The 20037-nt window shown below is 41.2% G+C and overlaps 1 protein-coding gene across 1 annotated transcript in view; it reads right to left on the bottom strand.

Moving 5' to 3' along the window:
• Positions 1 to 20037, bottom strand: part of CSMD1 (CUB and Sushi multiple domains 1) — a 1679419-nt gene that overhangs the window by 214972 nt on the left and 1444410 nt on the right. The window contains exons 33-36 of the mRNA XM_055567572.1: positions 15973 to 16176; positions 14989 to 15113; positions 14285 to 14381; positions 4045 to 4149 (exon numbers count right to left, since the gene is read on the bottom strand). Coding sequence (XP_055423547.1) covers positions 4045 to 4149; positions 14285 to 14381; positions 14989 to 15113; positions 15973 to 16176 — 531 coding nt within the window. The remainder of the gene's footprint in view (positions 1 to 4044; positions 4150 to 14284; positions 14382 to 14988; positions 15114 to 15972; positions 16177 to 20037) is intronic.

Here is a 20037-nt window from a genome sequence, read left to right as displayed (position 1 = left end):
ATAGTCTATCTGATGAAAATAAAGGATAAAGAGAAATTTGTAAAGGAAGCCAGAAAACAGGGACAAATACATAGCCAGAAGAATCACAGCTTACTTGTCATCACAAACTAAGCAACGAGAAGACAATGAAGTGGCATATTTTACGTGTGCGTGTGTGTCACGTGCTAAAGCCACGTCTGCCTCTTTGTGACCCTGTGGACTGTAGCCCACCAGGCTCCTCTGTCCATGGCATTCTCCCAGCAAGAATACTGGAGTGGGTTGCTATTTTCTCCTTCAAGGGATCTTCCTGATGCAGGGATTGAACCTTTGTCTCCTGTACTGGTAGGCAGATTCTTTACCACTTAGCCACCAGGGAAGCCCTATTTTTTAACATACTGAAACATGACTTCTGACCCAGATTTCCAAACCCAGCCAAAACATCTTTCAAAAAATGAAGGTAAAATGAAAAACAATAGCTGGGAAAATTCATTGTCAACAGATCTGCCCTATAAGAATTGAAGGAAGTTCTTTAGACAGACAAAAATTAAATGAAAACTTGGATTCACCCCAAGAAAGAACTTCATAGATGCTAAAAATAAGGTAAATATAAAACATTTATTTTCTTATTTTATTCACTATGAAAGATAAACATTTAAAGCAAAAAGTAGAAAAATATTTGTAGGTCTTATAATATGCAACTTAAAAACTTGTACTTCTAATTTCTTCTATCCATCCTTCATGTTATTGTTATTTTACATTTTATTTTTGCAAAAACAACAATAACATGAGGGATGGATAGAAGAAATTAGAAGTACAAGTTTATAAGTTTCACTAGACACAAAGTGAAATAATATTATTTGAAGGTAAGATAGGTTATATTAAAGAATATATTTTAAACTTGTCTAGAGAGACCCTTAATGTTTTTAAGACTTTTCTCTAATAAGACCATAGTGGAGATAAATTGGAACTTAAATAAAAGATTCAATTAAACAAAATGCTATCAGAAAAAGAGGGAAAAAATCAATAAAATACAAATACTATCAATAGCAACACTCCATCAGGGTTTGGGTGTTTAATCTTATTTGTCCTCTTCCCACCAAATTTCAAATAAAAGTGTTTGCTTTTTGTTTGAAAAATTCCTGTCAGTGTTCATCTGGAATTATGGACTGTTATGATTAACAGGGGGCTTCTCTGTTGGCTCAGTGGTAAAGAATCTGCCTGCACTGCAGGACCTGCAGGAAACTTGGGTTCGATCTATGGGTTGGGAAAATCTCCTAGAGAAGGAAATGGCAACCTGCTCCATGATTCTTGCCTGGAGAATCCCATTGATAGAAGAGCCTGGTGGGCAATCGTTCATAGGGTTTGAAAGAGTCGACATGACTAAAGTGACGTGCACACATGCACCTAATTAACAGTATCTGGCCTTCATTTCATGTGAGAAACTCAAACTTCTCAGATGGAAGCAGGGGTGGACTTGCTGTAACAGCTCAGGTTTTAGGATCGGACCAACTGCATCTCCAAGATTGAGTCCCAAGCCCCTTTCTCTTCCACACACCATTCAGCTACTAGCGACAGGTGGTGTCTCCCTTAGTACAGAAGGGCAGTCTGTGTGCTCTTTCTGATTGGACAGTTGTGATTCTTGGGCAGGTGCTCATTTGTGATAAAACACATCTGTGTCTACATGTGTTCCTTCTGTAAGTCGTTAGCAGTCTGACTCTGACCTGAGCAGGCTGAACGCATAAGGGGCTCTGTTTCTTCTCCTTAAAGGCCTAGTGTTAGTCGCTCAGACATGACTGACTCTTTAAGATCCCATGGGCTGTTGCCCACCAGGCTCCTCTGTCCATAGGATTTCCCAGGCAAGAATACTGGGGTGAGTAGCCATGCCCTTCTCCATGGGATCTTCCTAACGCAGGTCTCCTGCATTGCAGGCAGATTCTTTACCATCTAAGCCACAGAGAAGACCTTTTAAAACCTAAGCATACCTCATGGAGTTGTTTTGAGGAGAATTGAATAAATAGCTGTAACATGTTTATGGCAGGACCAGGAACAGAGCTTGTTGCTGGTTTTACTCTTATTTCATGGGTATATATTTTAGTGAAAAATCTGAATTGAAAGATGTGCAGATTGGAAATACACAATTTAAGGTAGATGTAAAAATCTGTTAACGGATATATATGGCTAAGTCCCTTTGCTGTCCACCTGAAACTATCACAGCATTGCTAATCAGCTATATACGCCAGTATAAAATTTAAAACAAAATTAAAAAGAAAGGGCCAGAGAGCAAAAAAAAAATGTTAGAAGGTTATGAATATTAGACAATTTTTGACAACTTACTTCAACAATCCTTATGTTGTTTGATATTCACCTTAATAAGAGTAATTCTACAAACACTTTGTATAATCCAAATTTTACACTGACACATAGAGTTAGAACAGAGAAATGACTGCCTCGAAACACACAGAAGATAATGGCATGATCCTCAGAATACTATCAGTGTCCAAAAACAATGACTCAGTAAAGAAACTCACAGATGAAAATGTAGCATTCTGTGTGGCCGAGTAAAAAAATAAACAGATTAAATAATGAAACAAGGCCTTAGATCCTTGAACAAGATTAATTTCAGTAAGCAATACATTCATCTTTCTTTTAATAAATTTAATTGAGAATAAGATGAAATGCAGGTGATTACTATTAATATATTGTTGGAGCTGAGGTATGTGTGAGTCATGGATAATATTTCACGGTAATTGTAGACTAATTATTTCAGTAGCTCCTCTTTCTATAAGGAGTGAATGAAGAGTCAGAAGCCACAAGATCACTTTGAGAGGAAGAGATGGGCACACTGATCAAATCTACCGCTGCTAAAAATATTAGTGAATTTACTGCCACTATCATAAATAAGGTTTATAGTTTCCTATCTACAGATGTTCACCATATGTATCAAAGTAGTGATTTTTCCAGACATATTCTACATAAATAACATCCGCAGTCTCATTTTACGCTGTCACTAATGCAGTCCCATTCAAATAAATTGGAATAAACTTGCATACAAATGCTGGTAATAAGTAAGGAAATTCAACCGGAATGCAAAACAGCCCTGTGGTTTGTGTCTGGTTCAGAATATTTATCATCAGCTGGAAATCTGGCCATTCAAATACATGCACGCATTTACATCCCAGCAAACTGTTTATCTCAATTCAAAGGATCACTTATTAAAGCTTATCCATGTATTTGCTTATTTGCAACTGCTTATTAAACGAGATGAATATCAACATTAAGCATTTTTAGTGCTTGAAAACACGTCCTAAAATAAACTTCACTCTCATTGGAAATTCTGATTTCGCTTTTACAAGGTTTACCTGCATAATCAAACGTCAAAGTGGATTTGTGAATCTGACCTTTGTCATCCCATTTATCAGACTATTAACTCAGTCTCACATCCATTTTTTAAAAGGTTAACATCTCCTTTGCGTTACCTTCTTCCAATTAAAATGAATAATACACAAATGTAGGCACTGAAGGGGCTGCTCTGTGCTGGTCCCATTCTAACAGCCTCTGAGACTAGAAATAGAAAGAGCTTATGACCATAATCTATTTGGAAATTATGACTTCTACATTTTTGGATCCTTATCTGAGTATTTTCTACCACTCACAAGAAAAACTAGCAATATTACCAATGGGTATTTTGTACTTTTTTTCTTTTTAACACAAACAGCCTGAAAGCAAAGCCAATGTTTTATCGAATTATTCCAGATCCTAACTTCTTCATTTCCCTATAAATTTTTCTTTCACAATATAATTATGTTATATAATATAATAAGATACAGTTCAAATAATGATATATTATTATGGTATTATGATATAATTATGTAACAAAATATTAATATTTATGTAATAACAATATAGTTCATAGAGATTGGTTTTGTAACACCCAACTACATGGAACTTCTAAACATAACTTTGGAACAAAATTTCACTGTGTAATAAGGGCAGGGATCCATTTCCCCTTTAAGAAAATCACTCAGGGTCACAGGGAAAGCCAGATGCAGAGACAGGGGAGCTTACTTTTGTACTCCAGGTGGAAGCCAGCAGCAGCCACGCTGATGTCTGACTGGAAGTGCAGGTAGAGCTGGTTGGATGTGCTATTGAGCAGCGCTGGCACCGTGGTACCTGCGGGAAGGGATGCAGGCTGGGCTTTAATATCAGGGATGCATTCACTTCTCTCATTATAAAATCATAAGAATATCACACTAAGTGCTGTAAGTCAGAGAAGGATATACCATATATATCCTTCACTTATATGTGCAATCTAAAGCAGAATACAAATGAATCTAATTACAAAATAGAAACAGACTCACAGATACAGAGAATAAATTCAAGTTTCCCAAAGTATAAAGGAAGCCAGGGAGGGATAAATTAGGAGTTTGAGATTAGCAGATACACATTCATGTATAAAATAGACAAACAACAATGATATACTGTTTAGCACAGGGAACTATATGCAGTAACTTATAGTAACTATGATAGAAAGTAATCTGGAAAAATACACATTACTCAAGAGAATCACTTTGCTGTACACTGAAGCAAACACCAAACTGTAAGTCAATTATATTTCCACAAAAAAGAAAACACTGAGGACATTCGTTTTGGTGTACAGATCCCCTTAGCTTGTCTGATCGTCACATATTTAATCCAAGTATTGGCTTTGATCATTACAGTTTGAGCTACTCTTTTTTTCCACGCATGGTAAGAAGTTCCTTTTCCTTTTTTTATTCCTTGCCTCCTGTACAATATTATGGACCTCTGTCCCTTGCTCTTCAGGCACTCTGTTTACAAGATCCAATCCTTTGAATCTGTTCATCATCTCCACCGAATAACACAGAGTATTGATTTATCCTGTACCTAACTGGCCGAGTGGTTTTCCCCACTTTCTTTAGTTTAAGACTGAATTTAGATATGAGGAGCAGATGATCTGAGCCACAGTCAGCTCCAGGTCTTGTTTTCGCTGACTGTATACAGCTTCTTCATTTTCAGTTACAAAGAATGTAATCAATCTGATTTCAGTATTGACCATTTGGTGATGTCTATGTATAAAGCCATCTCCTGTGTTGTTGAAAAAGGGTGTTTGCTATGACCAGTGCATTCTTTTGGCAGAATTCTGTTAGCCTTCGCCCTGCTTTATTTTGTACCCTAAAGTCAAAAATGCCTGTTACTCCAGGTATCTCTTGACTTCCTACTTTTGCATTCTAATCCCCTATGATGAATAGAAAATCATTTTTTTGGTATTAGTTTTAGGAGGTTTTCTAGGTCTTCATAGAACTGATCAATTTCAGCTTTTTTTGGCATCAGTGTTTGGGTCATAGACTTGGATTACTGTGATGTTGAATGGTTTTCCTTGGAAATGAACCGAGATCATTCTGTCATTTTTAAGTCTGTACCCAAGTATAGCATTTTTCACTCTTGTTGATTATGAGGGCTATTCATTTCTTCTATGGGATTCTTGCCCACAGTAGTAGATATAATAGTCATCTGAATTAAATCCACCCATTCTCATCCATTTTAGTTCACTGATTCCTAAGATGTCCATGTTTACTCTTGCCATCTCCTGCTTGACCATGTCCAATTTACTTTGATTCATGGACCTAACATTCCAGATTCCTATGCAAAACTGTTGTTTACAGCAGCAGATTTTGCTTTCATCGCCAGACAGATCCACAGCTGAGCATCGTTTCGCTTTGGCCCGGCCGCTTCCTTCTTTCTGGAGCTGTTAGTAGTTGTCCTCTGCTCTTCCCCAGTAGCCCGTTGGACACCTTCTGACCTGGGGGCTCATCTTTCGGTGTCATATCTTTTTGCTTTTTTATACAGTTCCTAGGGTTCTCACAGCTAATATACTGGAGTAGTTTGCCATTCCCTCCTCCAGAGGTCTGTCATATTGTACAGGAGGCAGTGGATAAAACCATCCACCAAAAAAGAAATGCAAGAAGGCAAAGTGCTTGTCTGAGGAGGCTTTACAAATAGCGGAGGAAAGAAGAGAAGTGAAAGCAAAGGATAAAGGGAAAGGTATACCCAACTAAATGCAGAGTTCCAGAGAATAACAAGGAGAGACAAGGGGGCCTTCTCCAATGAACAATGCAAAAAAAGAGGAAAACAACAGAAAGGGGAAGACTAGAGATCTCTTCAAGAAAACTGGAAATCTCAAAGGAACATTTCATCCAAAGATGGGCACAATAAAGGACAGAAATGGTAAAGACCTAATAGAAGCAGAAAAGATCAAGAAGAAGTAGAAAGAATACACAGAAAAATTGTACAACAAAGATTTTAGTGACCCAGATAACCACAATGGTGTTGTCTCTCACTCAGAGCCAGGCATTCTGGAGTGTGAAGTGTGGGCCTTAGGAAGAACTGTTGCAAATAAAGCTAGTGGAGGTGGTGGAATTTCAGCACAGCTATTTAAAATCCTAAAAGATGAATTGATAAAAGTGCTGCACTCAATATGTCAGGAAATTTGGAAGACCCAGCAGTGGCCACAGGACTGGAAAAGGTCAATCCTCATTCCCAGTTCCCAACAAGGGCAGTACTAAAGAATGTTCAAACCACCAGACGATTGCACTCATCTCCTATGTTAGTAAGGTTATGCTAAAAATCCTCCAAGCTAGCCTTCAGCATTATGTGAACCGAGAACTTCCACGTTTCAGTGGGTTTAGAAAAGGTAGAAGAACCAGAGATCAAATTGCCAACATTCACTGTATCCCATAGAAAGCAAGGGAATTCCAGAAAAACATCTACCTCTATTTCGTTGACTATGCTAAAGCCTTTGACTGTATGGATCATAACAAACTGTGGAAAACTCTTGGAGAGGTAAAAATACCAGGCTATTTTATCTGTCTCCTGAGAAACCTGTATGCAGGTCAAAAAGCAATAGAACTGGACATGGAACAATGGACTGGTTCAAAACTGGGAAAGGGTGCATCAAGGCTGTGTATTGTCACCTAGCTTATTTAACTTATATGCAGAGTAAATCATGTGAAATGCCAGACTACAGACTACATGAAGCACAAGCTGGAATCAAGATTGCAGGGAGAAATATTGAAAACCTCAGATGGTGGATGATACCACTCTAATGGCAGAAGATGAAGAGGAACTAAACAGCCTCTTGATGAGGGTGAAGGAGGAAAGTGAAAAGGCTGGCTTAAAATTCAATATTAAAAAACAAAACAAAACAAAAAACCTAAGATCATGGCATCTAGTCCCATCACTTCATGGCAAATAGAGGGGAAAAAGGTGGAATCAATGGCAAATTTCCTCTTCTTGGACTCTAAAATCACTGCAGATGGTGACTCCAGCCATGAAATTAGAAGATGACTCCTTCTTGGCAGGAAGCTATGATAAACCTAAACAAGTGTGTTAAATAGCAAAGACAGCACTTGCTGACAAACATCAGGCTATGGTCTTTTTAGGAGTCATGTACAGATGAGAGAGCTGGACATAAAGAAGGAAGAGTTCTGAAGAACTGATGCTTTCGAACTGTGGTGTTGAAGACTCTTGAGAGTCTCTTGGACTGCAAGAAGATCAAACCGGTCCATCCTAAAGGAAACCAAGCCTGAATATTCATTGGAAGGACTGATGCTGAAGCTGAAGCTGCAATACTTTGGCCACCTGATGTGAAGAGCTGATTCACTGGAAAAGATCCTGAAGCTGGAAAAGATTGAAGGCAGGAGGAGAAGAGGACAAGGGAAGATGAGATGGTTGAATGGCATCACTGACTCAATGGACATGAGTTTGAGCAAAGTCCAGGAGATGGTGAAGGATAGGGAAGCCTGGCGCATTGCCTTCCATGGGGTGACAAACAGACAAGACTGAGCAACTGAACGACAACAAGAAGCTCCACATTTCATCTGCCCTCCTCAGACAGATATGGCATGTCTTCATCGTATCAGTGAAAACACATATATTCTTATGCTTTACTGTGCATTTGACTATTCACATCGCTTTTTTTTTTTATCAATGTAACCATCTGCCTTTTTTTTTTCTGACTTGCCATGAACAAAGAAGGGTAAAGCCTCAACATGCAAGTCATATGGAAGTTGGGGAAACAGTTAGATAATAGATCTGATGTAATATGTTATTCAGAAGAGGTTGCTTTTTGATCATATATTCTCTTCTTTATCCCTGTGTGATTCATACTGAATAATGTTCCCTCTGAAATCTGCAAATGATTTCAATGAAACATATAAGGAAAGGAAAATGCAGGTTTATTTTATATAATGCTTCCTTTAATTAAAATGTTCTAGCTTGCATTGTAGCAACTGACAAGTAGGGAAATTTAGAGATGCTAAGGACAAGGGTGAAAACAGAGCCATGGTGCTGCAAGGTCCTGAGGAAAAGGAAATGTCCTTCAGCCAGACATTTAGAATGCATTACCAGAATGCATAATACTATGGGAAAGCAATAAGCTAGCCTAAGCCCCTTGTTACCCAAGGGGTACATGCTTGATATTCTACTGTATCCAAGTCATTTCCTGAATAAATACACATTTCCTATGTGTGAAGGAGCCATCCCTCAGGTAAAACTCCTCCCCATGGCGCAGGCAAATTCATGGATGATGATGATGCTAATGTATAAATATTATACATTATAGACATACAGAGTATAAATACTATTTTAAATAACAAAATAAGGAAATAAGCTGGTGATTATCCAAGACAGATGAACAATGTTGCAAGGGCAAGATCCCCGGTTGCCCTTCACTTTCTACTCAAACAATTCTACGACCCTCAAACAGCTGTAAGCAAACCAATGACTCCAGGTAAGAATTGCATCCTGAAAATAGATTAAGGACGTCTCATTAACCTTGGATTAGCATGTAGTCTTTCAGAAACTCTTTGGGTTTATAAAAGTTCACCCTCAGTTTGACAATGTGCTGGGACTAGTAACGTGTATACTGGCTGGGTCTTTGGATAATCAGTATATAAAGTATTACCTGACTGTTTTGGAAGAAGAACAGGCATAAATGGAGGACAAAAGAAAATACCAGGTACACTCTCTAATGATTGTGTGTGTGTCTTTGGAAGATGAATTTCCCACTTGAGATCTGGGGCCAGTGCCTCAAACCATTTTCCCTGAATATCCAGGTGGGGTTGTCTGAGGGAGGTGGAGTCGTTTCAGACCTGAACTGTGAGTATACAATTCACTATGAGACAATGTAAGTGTTTGCTGAATGATAAACAGAAAATGACTGCAGATTTAACCCCTTTGTTACTCAAACTTGGTTTGATGGATAAAGATAGATAGATAGACAGAGAGGCAGACTTTTAAGAAACTGAGTCATGGAGAGGGAAAACATAAGCCTATCCCTATGGTCAGCAGACACATTTAAAGAGATCATTCTTTGAAACTAATTAATAGTTAACAGTGCAGATGGGGGAAACCTGCAAGGTGAGGTGACCTTGCCTGTTTCAGAAAGTCTTCTGTCCGAGCATCACCTTTTCCCCATCTAGGCTGTACCAGAAGCAGCATGCTGTCTGCTCAGCAGTGAACAGGGCACACCCGGGCACGTGGGGATGGACTTGTGAGGAGGAGGAAAGGGGGCCTGAAGGTCAGGGTGCTGCCTGAACCTGCTTGCTGGGCCAGCTCGACCCACCCCCACATCGAGACAAGAAGGAAACACCAAATAGAAACTCCAGTTTTAATCCACTTTCGTTCAAATTGTGTGATGCTTGCTGTCCTCGCATTCATCTTTTATTTCTGTATATTTTGGGTGATGCCTACAGAAAGTACAAAGCTAATGTAATGTTATTACAATGATCTAACTAATCCAAAAAGTAAGTTCTTGTTACAGCATTTGTATAACTTTCTGCCTGGTTTTACCTATGATTTCAGATAATCAGTGCATTTAACCGCCTCCAGCCCCCAGCCACATGCACATCTGACTTTTTTGTCTTTCCTGACTATGTTGCAGCGCAATCGGAAAAGTCACTTCCGCTGCTGACTGTGACATACATCAGTCCTGTGATTGAAAGCATTTGAAGATGTTCCAATTCTGTGAAATCAAAATAACAGTCCAGTTCTTATGTGTGAGTCATGCATGCACTGTGTGTATGAAAGGTTTCAGTGGATCATTACGGCCCCTCTAAACATTACTATTAATTGCAGCAAGTATATTGATGAATGACGGTCCTGTCTGTACTTCCGTACTTCTAAATATAATCATTTGTTTTCCTAAACAGATGCTGGGTCTCGGCGCCCCGGGCGCACCTGCCGTGGCCACTGCCCACCCCTTGCAGCGGCGTCTGCTTGACTCTGCTCAGAATGGGCGCACAGAAGAAGCGTATTTCCCAGGTTCAAAGCGCAGCTCAGGTGTTTTTGAAAAACTGTTGCCGCAGGCGGAATACCTTTGATGGCACTGCTTCACTGACCTAGATAGAACCGCACGTGCGGGAAGCTGAGCGACTGTGCTCCAGGTTCGGCAGACGCTGCTCCAGCCCCTGCTATTTACTCTCCCTTAATCCTGTTGTCAGCGACAGATTGGTATGACTTTTGCTCTATCGTGTCCATTTATAATTTATCAACTGTCTACTTCCAAAAATGATTTCAAATAGCTTACAATATAAGTCCTACATACACATGGCTATCCAGACAGAAAATCAAAACCCTGAATTTATTCAAGAAGTCAGTCAATCGTTTTTCTGGAAATGTGTACCTCTAGCAACTACTCATTCTTCTTTGCTTGTAGTCAACAGCTAACTTTTAAAAATGGGTTCAGATTCTCCTTTCTAAGTATTTTGAAATTATCACAGGAACAAAAAAGTATAAACATGTATTACGTTTTGAAATATATTCAGACTTGATGGCTAATGTGTCATTTCTTCCATATAAAGTTTATAAAATACTCTTTTTGAAATATTTTAAGTAGCATTTAACTTAAAATTGCAAATATGGCACAAAAAAACTCCCATATACCCACTATCTTGCCATATATTACAGAATAATGATATCTAGCTCTGTCCACATACAGATATATGTGTGAAGTGATCTCTATCTACAATACAGGTATGTGTAAAGTTATTTCATTCTAAACCCTTTGGCTACCCTGGTAAGTTCAGTGGGTAAAGAATACACCTGCAATGCAAAAGACCACCTGCAGTGCAGGATACCGGGCTTGCTCCCTGGGTATGTAAAACCTCCTGGAGAAGGGAATGACAGCCCAATCTCAAGGAGAGGAGCCTGGCAGGCTACAGTCCAAGGGGTCGCAAAGGGTCGGACACAACAGAGCAACTAAATCCTTTGTAAGTAAGTTGCCGACATTGTGACATATTTTTAATAAAAATTTAGTGTGCATTTCTTAAAACAGAGGTGTTTATAAAAAAAAAAACAAACAAACACTAACATAGAGGCAGCAGGACCATATATCCCACAGAAATCACTGGAATTTTGACAATATGCCAATAAGAGCTTTTCCATCTATGATTGTGTCCCTTTAGTTTTGTGAGGGTTTTTTTTTGTTTGTAAAAATTTTTTAGTCTTCCTTTCCCTTTCATGAACTCAATACTTTTGAAAGATATGAGTCACTTTTTGTGTGCAGAATATTTTTCAAAATCAATTTTTATTTTAGAAAATTAGAATTTAAAATTTTTTACAAATTATAGTATATAAAACTTAATAAAAATTGCTCATGTGTAATACTTTTATTTAAAGTTTTATAAGTTAATCAAATGCACACTACAAAGGATTTTTTGTCATTGTTTACGTAGGAGATTCTCATGCTTTTAGTATTATACATTAATATATATTAATGAATATGTATTAATATATTATTTATATATTTAAGCTGAGACTACACTCAGACATAAGTTCAGGAAATGAGATTACAAAAGACTGGGAGTAGTTAAAAACCAAAACACACAGGGGTGGTATGCAGTAACAAATCATGTCTTTGCCCTGCCATAAGTCTTGGTGCAGGCAAACTTGAAAATGAGTTCTCCAAAAAAAGATGAACACGTTTTGAAAAAAAAAAATGCTTTTTTTTAAAGCAACATAACCTCTGAAGAGAATGTTTGATGTTCTTCATGACTAGATTCAGGTGGTGATACACTTTTGGCAAAAATATCAAAATATGATGCTGTATTCTCCCATTGTTGTTCGGTCATTAAATCATGTTCTACTCTCTGCGACCCCATGAACTACAGCACACCAGGTTCCCTGTCCCTCACTGTCTCCTGGAGTTTGCTCAAATTCATGTCCATTGAGTTACTCATCTTCTGGTGTCATATGTTTTTGCCTTTTCACACTAGGATTCTGCAGTTCGTAGGATTCTCCAGGCAAGAATACGGGAGCAGGTTGCCATCTCCTTTGCTAGTGGACCACATTTTGCCAGAAATCTTCACTATGACCGGTTCATCGTGGGTGGCCCAGCACAGCATGGCTCATAGCTTCTTTGAGTTAGTCGAGCCCCTTTGCCACAACAAGGCTGTGATTCATGAAGAGGGTATTCTCCCGAGGCCACTCTGTTTGCCCGCTCTCAGAGGTGTGAGGGATTTGACTCAGAGGCTTCCGGACTCTACTTCAGGGCATTTCCTCCCAAACTCAGCTTTAGTGACATCATGCTGGCTATTTGAAATCAGCTCTGGTGGAGAAGGGCTTACTGGCTTCCCAGGTTGTGCTAGTGATAAAGAACCTGCCTCTAATGCAGGAGACATAAGAGATGCAGTTTTGATCCCTGGGTCTGGAAGATTCCCTGGATGAGGACATGGCAACCCACTCCAGTATTCTTGCCTAGGAAATGCCATGGACAGACTGAAGTGACTTAGAGTGTATGCACGGGAGGATTTATACCACGGCCACTGCAATTCTAAGTCAAATATAGCCTTTCTGTTCCTCTGTTTGCTTATTTTGAAAGCAGGCTTATCAGTATACCAGTGCATACCTTGTCCCGCTACTGGAAATCTTGACATGACTGCCTTAGGAAGGTGGTGTCTGCCAGGCTTCTCACTGTGAATGACTTTGTTCCTCCTTTGCAGCGAGTGCATGAGGACCAGGTGAGGAGGTGCACGGAGACTGTGGCTGGCTGTCCTCATCAACCTCATATGCTACCTTCAGCCTCTGCTGAGCTCCCCACGTGGCTCGTGTATGTCCTAACAGCCACCAGCGGCGGCTCTAATTCCATCTCCTTCCGATTTGCTAGTTTAGATTTATTATAGTTTGGGAAGGCTTTCTCTCCCACTCCTTACACTCATGCATGTGTCTATGCATATCAGCGTGGATCCGCATATTTCTATTCTGTACAAAGCGGCTCATCATGCATGTTTTCTCTCCCAGAGCTTCAGAGTCAGTGGCTCTCCAAGAAGCACTAGTGCCTTTAAGGGACAATGATACTTCAAGTGATTTCAGAAACACACAATTGGGTTCCAGGTGGGTAACTCCTTGCTGAGGGGTTATTGTTTTACACCTCACAGGATACAGAGGTGGGAAATATGTACACACACACACACACACACATTTCTATGTCTATAGCTGTACAGTTGTACATAGGGCTTCCCAAGTGGCTCAGAGGTAAAAAACTTGCCTGCGAATGCAGGAGATGTGGGTTTGATCCCTGGATTGGGAAGATCCCCTGGAGAAGGAAATGGCCACCCAGTCCAGAATTCTTGCTTGGGAAATTCCATGGACAGAGGAGGCTGGCAGGCTACAGTCCATGGGGTTGCAAAGACTTGGACATGTCTTAGTGACTGGACAGGCATGCACAGCTATACATATGAAGATCATGAGTTCACACCAGTGTCTCTAGTTCAAATCCATCACAACCAGCTCCACGCCAGCTTTCTCATCCCTATGTATCTAACTCCCTGCCCAGTCATGAGAAACCCTGTCTCCATCCTCCATATGTTTACTTCAGTTCTCAGTTTCCACGTCTGCCTCCGACCTTCCATCTGGACCCCAACCACCTTGCTCCCTGACCTCAGTGCTTGGTCCCCAACTCCATCAAACACTTCTAACAAGTGCAAGAGAAAAGGAAGTCAGCCAACCCAAAGTTCGTTGTCCAAGCCACCCCCACACAAAACTGACTTCAGTGAAGACACCCTGTTGCATCCACAGGGTAATAACACACGTTCTCCCAGCGTGGGGCCCACCACCCCTCAGCCTGCTGCTTGCGGGGGACGGTGCTCCCCTTCCAAGCCTCCCAACACTAGGAAACTTGTTAGCACAGAGAAGAGTCTCCCAGGGAGAGGTCGGCACTGAGTGTTTTCCTGCAGTCCATCATGGCGTGATGACTCGGATTCACAGAAACTCGGGGACGGGGTCACCTCACCTGAAAAGCTCCCCAGCCTCGGTGCGCTTGCGTCACCGCCGTCATAAATCTCCAGGGAGTCCCAGTTCTGCTCCGTGGCAAAGCTGATCACTTGAATCTACCAAAGAAGCCAATATTTGTCCTTCACTTAATAAAATCAGATGAAAACAGAATGGAAACATATACGTAGTGTATATGTAAAATAGATAGCCAATGGGAATTTGCTGTATGACTCAGGGAACTCAAGCTATCTAGAAGGGTGGGGTGGGTGGAAAGTGGGAGGGAGCTTCAAGAGGAAGGGGACGCATGTATACCAATAGCAGATTCATGTTGATCTGTGCCAGAAGCCAGCACAATATTGTAAAGCAATTATCCTTCAATTAAAAATAAATAAATTTAAAAAATTAGACTAGTCCAGTGGGGTTTTCATGACATTAAAAATATACATGTGAGAGAAAGGCAAAACCAAAGAAAATAAACTATCAAAATGACATCCACAAAATTTCCACAAATGGCACTTTTGATAGATTTTATTCTAAAAGTCTATCACTTTAATTTCAAATGTAGACACATGATTAGAAACACTTGGTAGCAATGGTAAGAAAAGAGAAACAGGTTACGGTTTGTATATTTAGAATAACCAATACAAAAAGAGGGAAACAAAGAAGGAAAAGCCTGCGGGCAGAGCTCTGTTTCTTAGGAGTCTCTGGGCTTTGCGAACATACCTGGATTCCTGACCCTTCTGTAACGATGATCTTCCATATGCAGTTTAAGTTGTTGCCGTAAGGTTCAGGGAAGCCAGGGGATAAAATGGTACCTCTCCGCTGAGTGAAATTGCCACTGCAGGGGACTGAAAGCCAAACCCACATTTAGTATAAATAAAGTACAGTGAAGAACACTAATTCTGTACTCAGTGCTCCTCCGCTGTGTGATCAGCTATTAAGAGATATTACATGGACTATGATACTTGAACAGGCATTTGTAGCCAAGGTCAGACTTAGTCTGTTTTCTTTTAAATGATCAATACCATAGATTATCATCTACTCTGCTGCTAAGTCTCAGACATTGTACCCAACAACAGCATCTCTGAAGTGAACTCTGTTTAGAGTAATTGCTCTACTACAAGTTAAGAAGCTCTGTGGAGTTTTCTCTTCCATATGCAGACAGGCAGCTCCAACTGATACTAATGGGATTTGTGAGCAAATCCAGAGAGGAGAGATGCTTAAAAGGCACAGATGAATTCAAGTGCTAATCCTGATTGCCCTGGAGGTCCTTACACAAAATGAAGCAAATAATCTATCACCAACAATGTCTTTGTTATTTGGGATGCATTAACCTACTGTTTTTCAGATCTTCATCAGCACCAATTTATTAAATGGGCATTACACAAGTCATGTAACAAATCAACATTATAATGATTTTTCCCCCAAATTAAATTATGTTGAATACCCATGGCTTGTGATGGCATACTTAATAAGTATCAAAAAGGAAAACATATTTCATACTTGTTAATATGAGACTTGTTTCATGAAACACAGTAGTTTTTAGGATTTGGCTGCTACTCAATTATTTCTGATAAAATAATTTGCCCTTTAAACAGGTCTGGAGCAAGAGTCCACTTACGTGGACTAAAGAGAGTCCTTAGTGCCTCTGTGAACTGGGACTGTGGACCCCGTGCCAGTGATCGCACCGTGGGGACACACACTTACCCACGCAGCTGGGGATTGTGTCATTCCACTGAGCCAGAGCGTTGGGCACAGACTGGCAGCGGATGGCCGTGGAGCCCTGGAGCAGGTAGCCTGGGTTACACTCGAAGCGGACGATGGACCCTGCAGAGAACTCCGAACCGATTCTCCTCCCGTACCTGGGCTCGGGGACAGAGCTGCACTGCGTGTCACTGGTCCTCGGGACAGCTAGAGGCAAGGCACACAGCACAAGCATCTGTGTCTGCAGCATGAAGCCATGATATCTCCTTGGAAACAGATCTAAGATGAGCCCAGAGAGAGTTTCTGCTGATGTGGAAATTAATAATGTCTTTTGCAGACTCTATGATGAATGGCTCAGGGAGCACTGCCACATCTACATGCCTCCTCAAATCAACCCCGAGGACCACCTCAGATTCCCATCACAGACGGGGAAAACATGGTCCATGGAGAACTGGTGCTTTATGAGGACAGAGTGATATTCAGGCATTGAATTTAACTAAGTACCCAGATTATTGTGCCCGTGATAATGAGATGACTAAGAACTTGCGCTTATCCTTAAGGACCTCAAACTCTAGTGAGGAGAGCTGCTATATAAAGGATTACTTATAATGTGACCATGGTGATTAAAAAGCAAAATTAAAAACAGATCTACCACATGATCCAGCAATTCTACTTCTGAGTGTTTGTCTGAAGGAAATGAAATCCCTCCCCTGGAGAGGCATCTGCACCCCCATGTGCATAAGGGTATTATTTGCAATAGCCAACTTATGGAAACAACCTCCATGTCCACCAATCAATAAGCAATGTCATATATACATACGATAGAATACTATTCAGCCCTCTAAAAAGGAAGGAAATTGTGTTACTTGCAACAACACGGATGGACCCATAGGACATGGAAGTGGAACAAGTCTATTGCAGAAGGACAAATACTGCACAGTTCCACAGATAGGAAGCAATTAAGAGACAAACTTAGAAAAGCAGAGAGCAGATGGTGGTTGCCAGGAGATGGGGGGAAGCGGGGGGAAGGTAGAGCTACCATCCAATGGCAGTCATTCAAGACGCCCAAGTTCTAAAGATCAGATCAGCTGACAAAGCTGTGCCAACAGTTAACGATGCTGCATTGCATGAGTGCTAAGTTGTGTCTGACTCTTTGCTACCCCATGGACTGCAGCCCACCAGGTTCCTCTGTCCATGGGATTCTCCAGGCAAGAATACTGGAGTGGGTTTCCATGCCCTCCTCCAGGGGTCTTGCCAACCCAGAGATCAAACCCGCATCTCTCTCGTCTCCTGCATTGACAGGCAGGTTCTTCACCACTGTGGCACCTGGGAAGCCCCAAGGTGCCGAATTATGCACTGTAAATTTTACAAAATGCTAACTGCTCATTTTAAACAATGATTGAAAGGATAGCATGAGAGGGTAAATCTCATGTTACCATAATAAAATTAAGAAAAAAAACATACCATAAGAAAACATATAATTATGGGATTCATCCTGCCAGGAAAGACTTGGGAGGGAATAGAGGGGAACAGGAGTGGCTGAGGGCACAGCCAACCTTCTCCTTCCTAGGGTCTTCCCACCAGACCAGCAATTCTCCAGGGTGGGAGGCAGGGAACAGGGAACCATTTGGGGCAGGAGGGGACACTGACCCTTTCCCAGTGCCTAATATTACAACTGTATGTTTGGAAATGAAAAGAACAGATTACACAGCAAAGAGCAAAGCTTGGCAGTACACTCCAGCTGGCGGGACGTCACTTGCTGAAGGAGTGGGAAACACGAGGACTGGCCCTGACTCTGACACCTGGCCGCTGGCTTCCTGAGAGCTGGTTCCCTCTGCGGACCACACACAGTCTCGGAGGCCACTGCATATTCGTGATCACAGGCAATCCTGGGAGCACTGTGTGAGCTGCAAAAGGACCCCAAATCCCCCGCCCCAGATTCACAGGACTGCCACCTCTACTGATCGCAGTCAGCCCTGCTCCATCCCTCCCACATCCAAGTACGGATGAAGATGCCCACCACCACAGAGGGCCCTGACAGTGCTGAGCCCATGGCAGCACCTTCAGCTCCGCTGCACAGGCCTGCCTCCTGCAGCCACCCCCCAGCTCTCTGCTTGTCCCCATGTTCTCCACAGCGTGTGGCTCTCATGGTCTTTGACCCTGGGCACAGTAGGTGAACCTCCCTCCAGTGAGGCATCTGCCCAGGCTGTAGATCAGAATTCACTGATATGCAGGGAGTGATCACTATAAGCGATTTTCCTGTTTACAAAAGGAGGCAGGAGATCAAGTTTGAAAAACACTTCAGGGGCAAAGGGATGGGTCACCCCGAACCGACACTCTGAGAAATAGATCCACCAGGTACGCACTTGGGAGTTTGCATATCGGCTTCTGTCCCTGCACTGAGAGTCAGTTTGTGTTTATCATCTTCGAGATCCCAATCTTCCTGTCCTTGGGTACCTTCTGCGAAAGTGCAGCCCTCTGAGGGGGACATTTTGCTTACAAATAATCCTTCTGTCTTTATGGTCCTTTTCCTAATACTCTGGCATCTTGGGTTTGATTGAACCCGAGCAATAACTGACACCATTTGGATAAATTGCTGGAACCACTTCTATGAGAATGGAAGTCAGAACACTGTTTTGAATAAACTAAGCTTCAATTCTGTGTTGAAATATTTTTGCTCAGAAGGCAAAAGTTAATAAAATTGCATATTGTCTAATAACTATGAGAAAATTAATGATATTACAGAATATTTTTCTATAACTGAAAACAACACAGAATATAATATTCTATTGTAAACATATTGCTCACAGCTTATATTTGTCATATTTTAGTGTCTGAGTATTATGTTACAGTTGCATGGGAGGGAGAAACAAACAAATAAATACAATGATAGTCTACAGTCAATTCTTGACAATTTTTTTTATAAATATGGAGAAATCTCTAATCTTAATTGGTCTATTTGTCTTGAAGTATTTGAGAAGCACCGTTGCTTGTGGCCAAGTTTCCACACTTGTCGAAGGGCCTCCAACAGTGTTTTTCCAGGGTCTCACGAATGAGGAGAAACACACCATCAAGGGTCATCTGTACACATGTCACTATTAACCTTTTCTTCACAAACTTCCGAGTTGTGTATGTTTAAGGAAAATAACAATAAATGAATAATACCTGCTTTTGAATGAAATGATGGAGATCATATTTTAGAGGAAAAAGTTGGAAAAGTGAAGAGACCAGTTTTAAGAATCTGAGAAAATGGAGCAGAGAAACCTAGAATCTTGAAGCATCAGAAGTGCTTGTGGCATCTGTGGGGAAATTCCAGCCACGCTGATCAGCTGCTCCCTTTCAGCCCATCCGCTAGGCGTGTCCTCACCTGGAGATTTCAGGCCATACCACAGAGAAATTTCATGCCAGTAGCAATTATTCTAGTAGTCATGTATGGATGTAAGGGTTGGACCATAAAGAAGGCCGAGTGCCAAAGAATTGATGCTTTCCAATTGTGATCCTGGAGAAGACTCTTGAGAGTCCCTTGGACAGCAGGGAGATCAAACCTGTACATCCTAAAGGAAATCAACCCTGAATATTTATTGGAAGGACTGATGCTGAAGCTAAAGCTACAATACTTTGCCTACCTGATGCCAAGAGCTGACTCATTGGAAAAGACCCTGATGCTGGGAAAGATTGAAGGCAGGAGGAGAAGGGGGCGACAGAGGATGAGATGGTTGGATGGCATCACTAACCCAATGGACATGAGTTTCAACAAAGGCCGTGAAAAAGTGAAGGATAGGGAAGCCTGGTGTGCTGCAGTCCATGGGGTCACAAACAGTGTGACACGACTTGGCAGCTGAACAACAATGACAACAACAAGCAATTATTCTCCATGTTTCAGTGAATGCTGTGAAGCAAACAGATCAGCCAGGGCCGAGTGGAAGGGGATGAGGTTTGCCTGGAACAGAGGGTGGTAAGCACGTGACTGCCTTCTCAGGCCATGGACTGTGCTGTGCAGAGACTGGGTGCTAGTCTCTGGGACTTTCATGATATGAAAACGGGCAATATTCTGACCATGGGGAAAAC

The sequence above is a fragment of the Bubalus kerabau genome, chromosome 2 (assembly GCF_029407905.1).
Source record: "Bubalus kerabau isolate K-KA32 ecotype Philippines breed swamp buffalo chromosome 2, PCC_UOA_SB_1v2, whole genome shotgun sequence".
NCBI classification, from domain to species: domain Eukaryota; kingdom Metazoa; phylum Chordata; class Mammalia; order Artiodactyla; family Bovidae; genus Bubalus; species Bubalus kerabau.
This window is presented reverse-complemented; position numbering and strand designations above follow the sequence as displayed.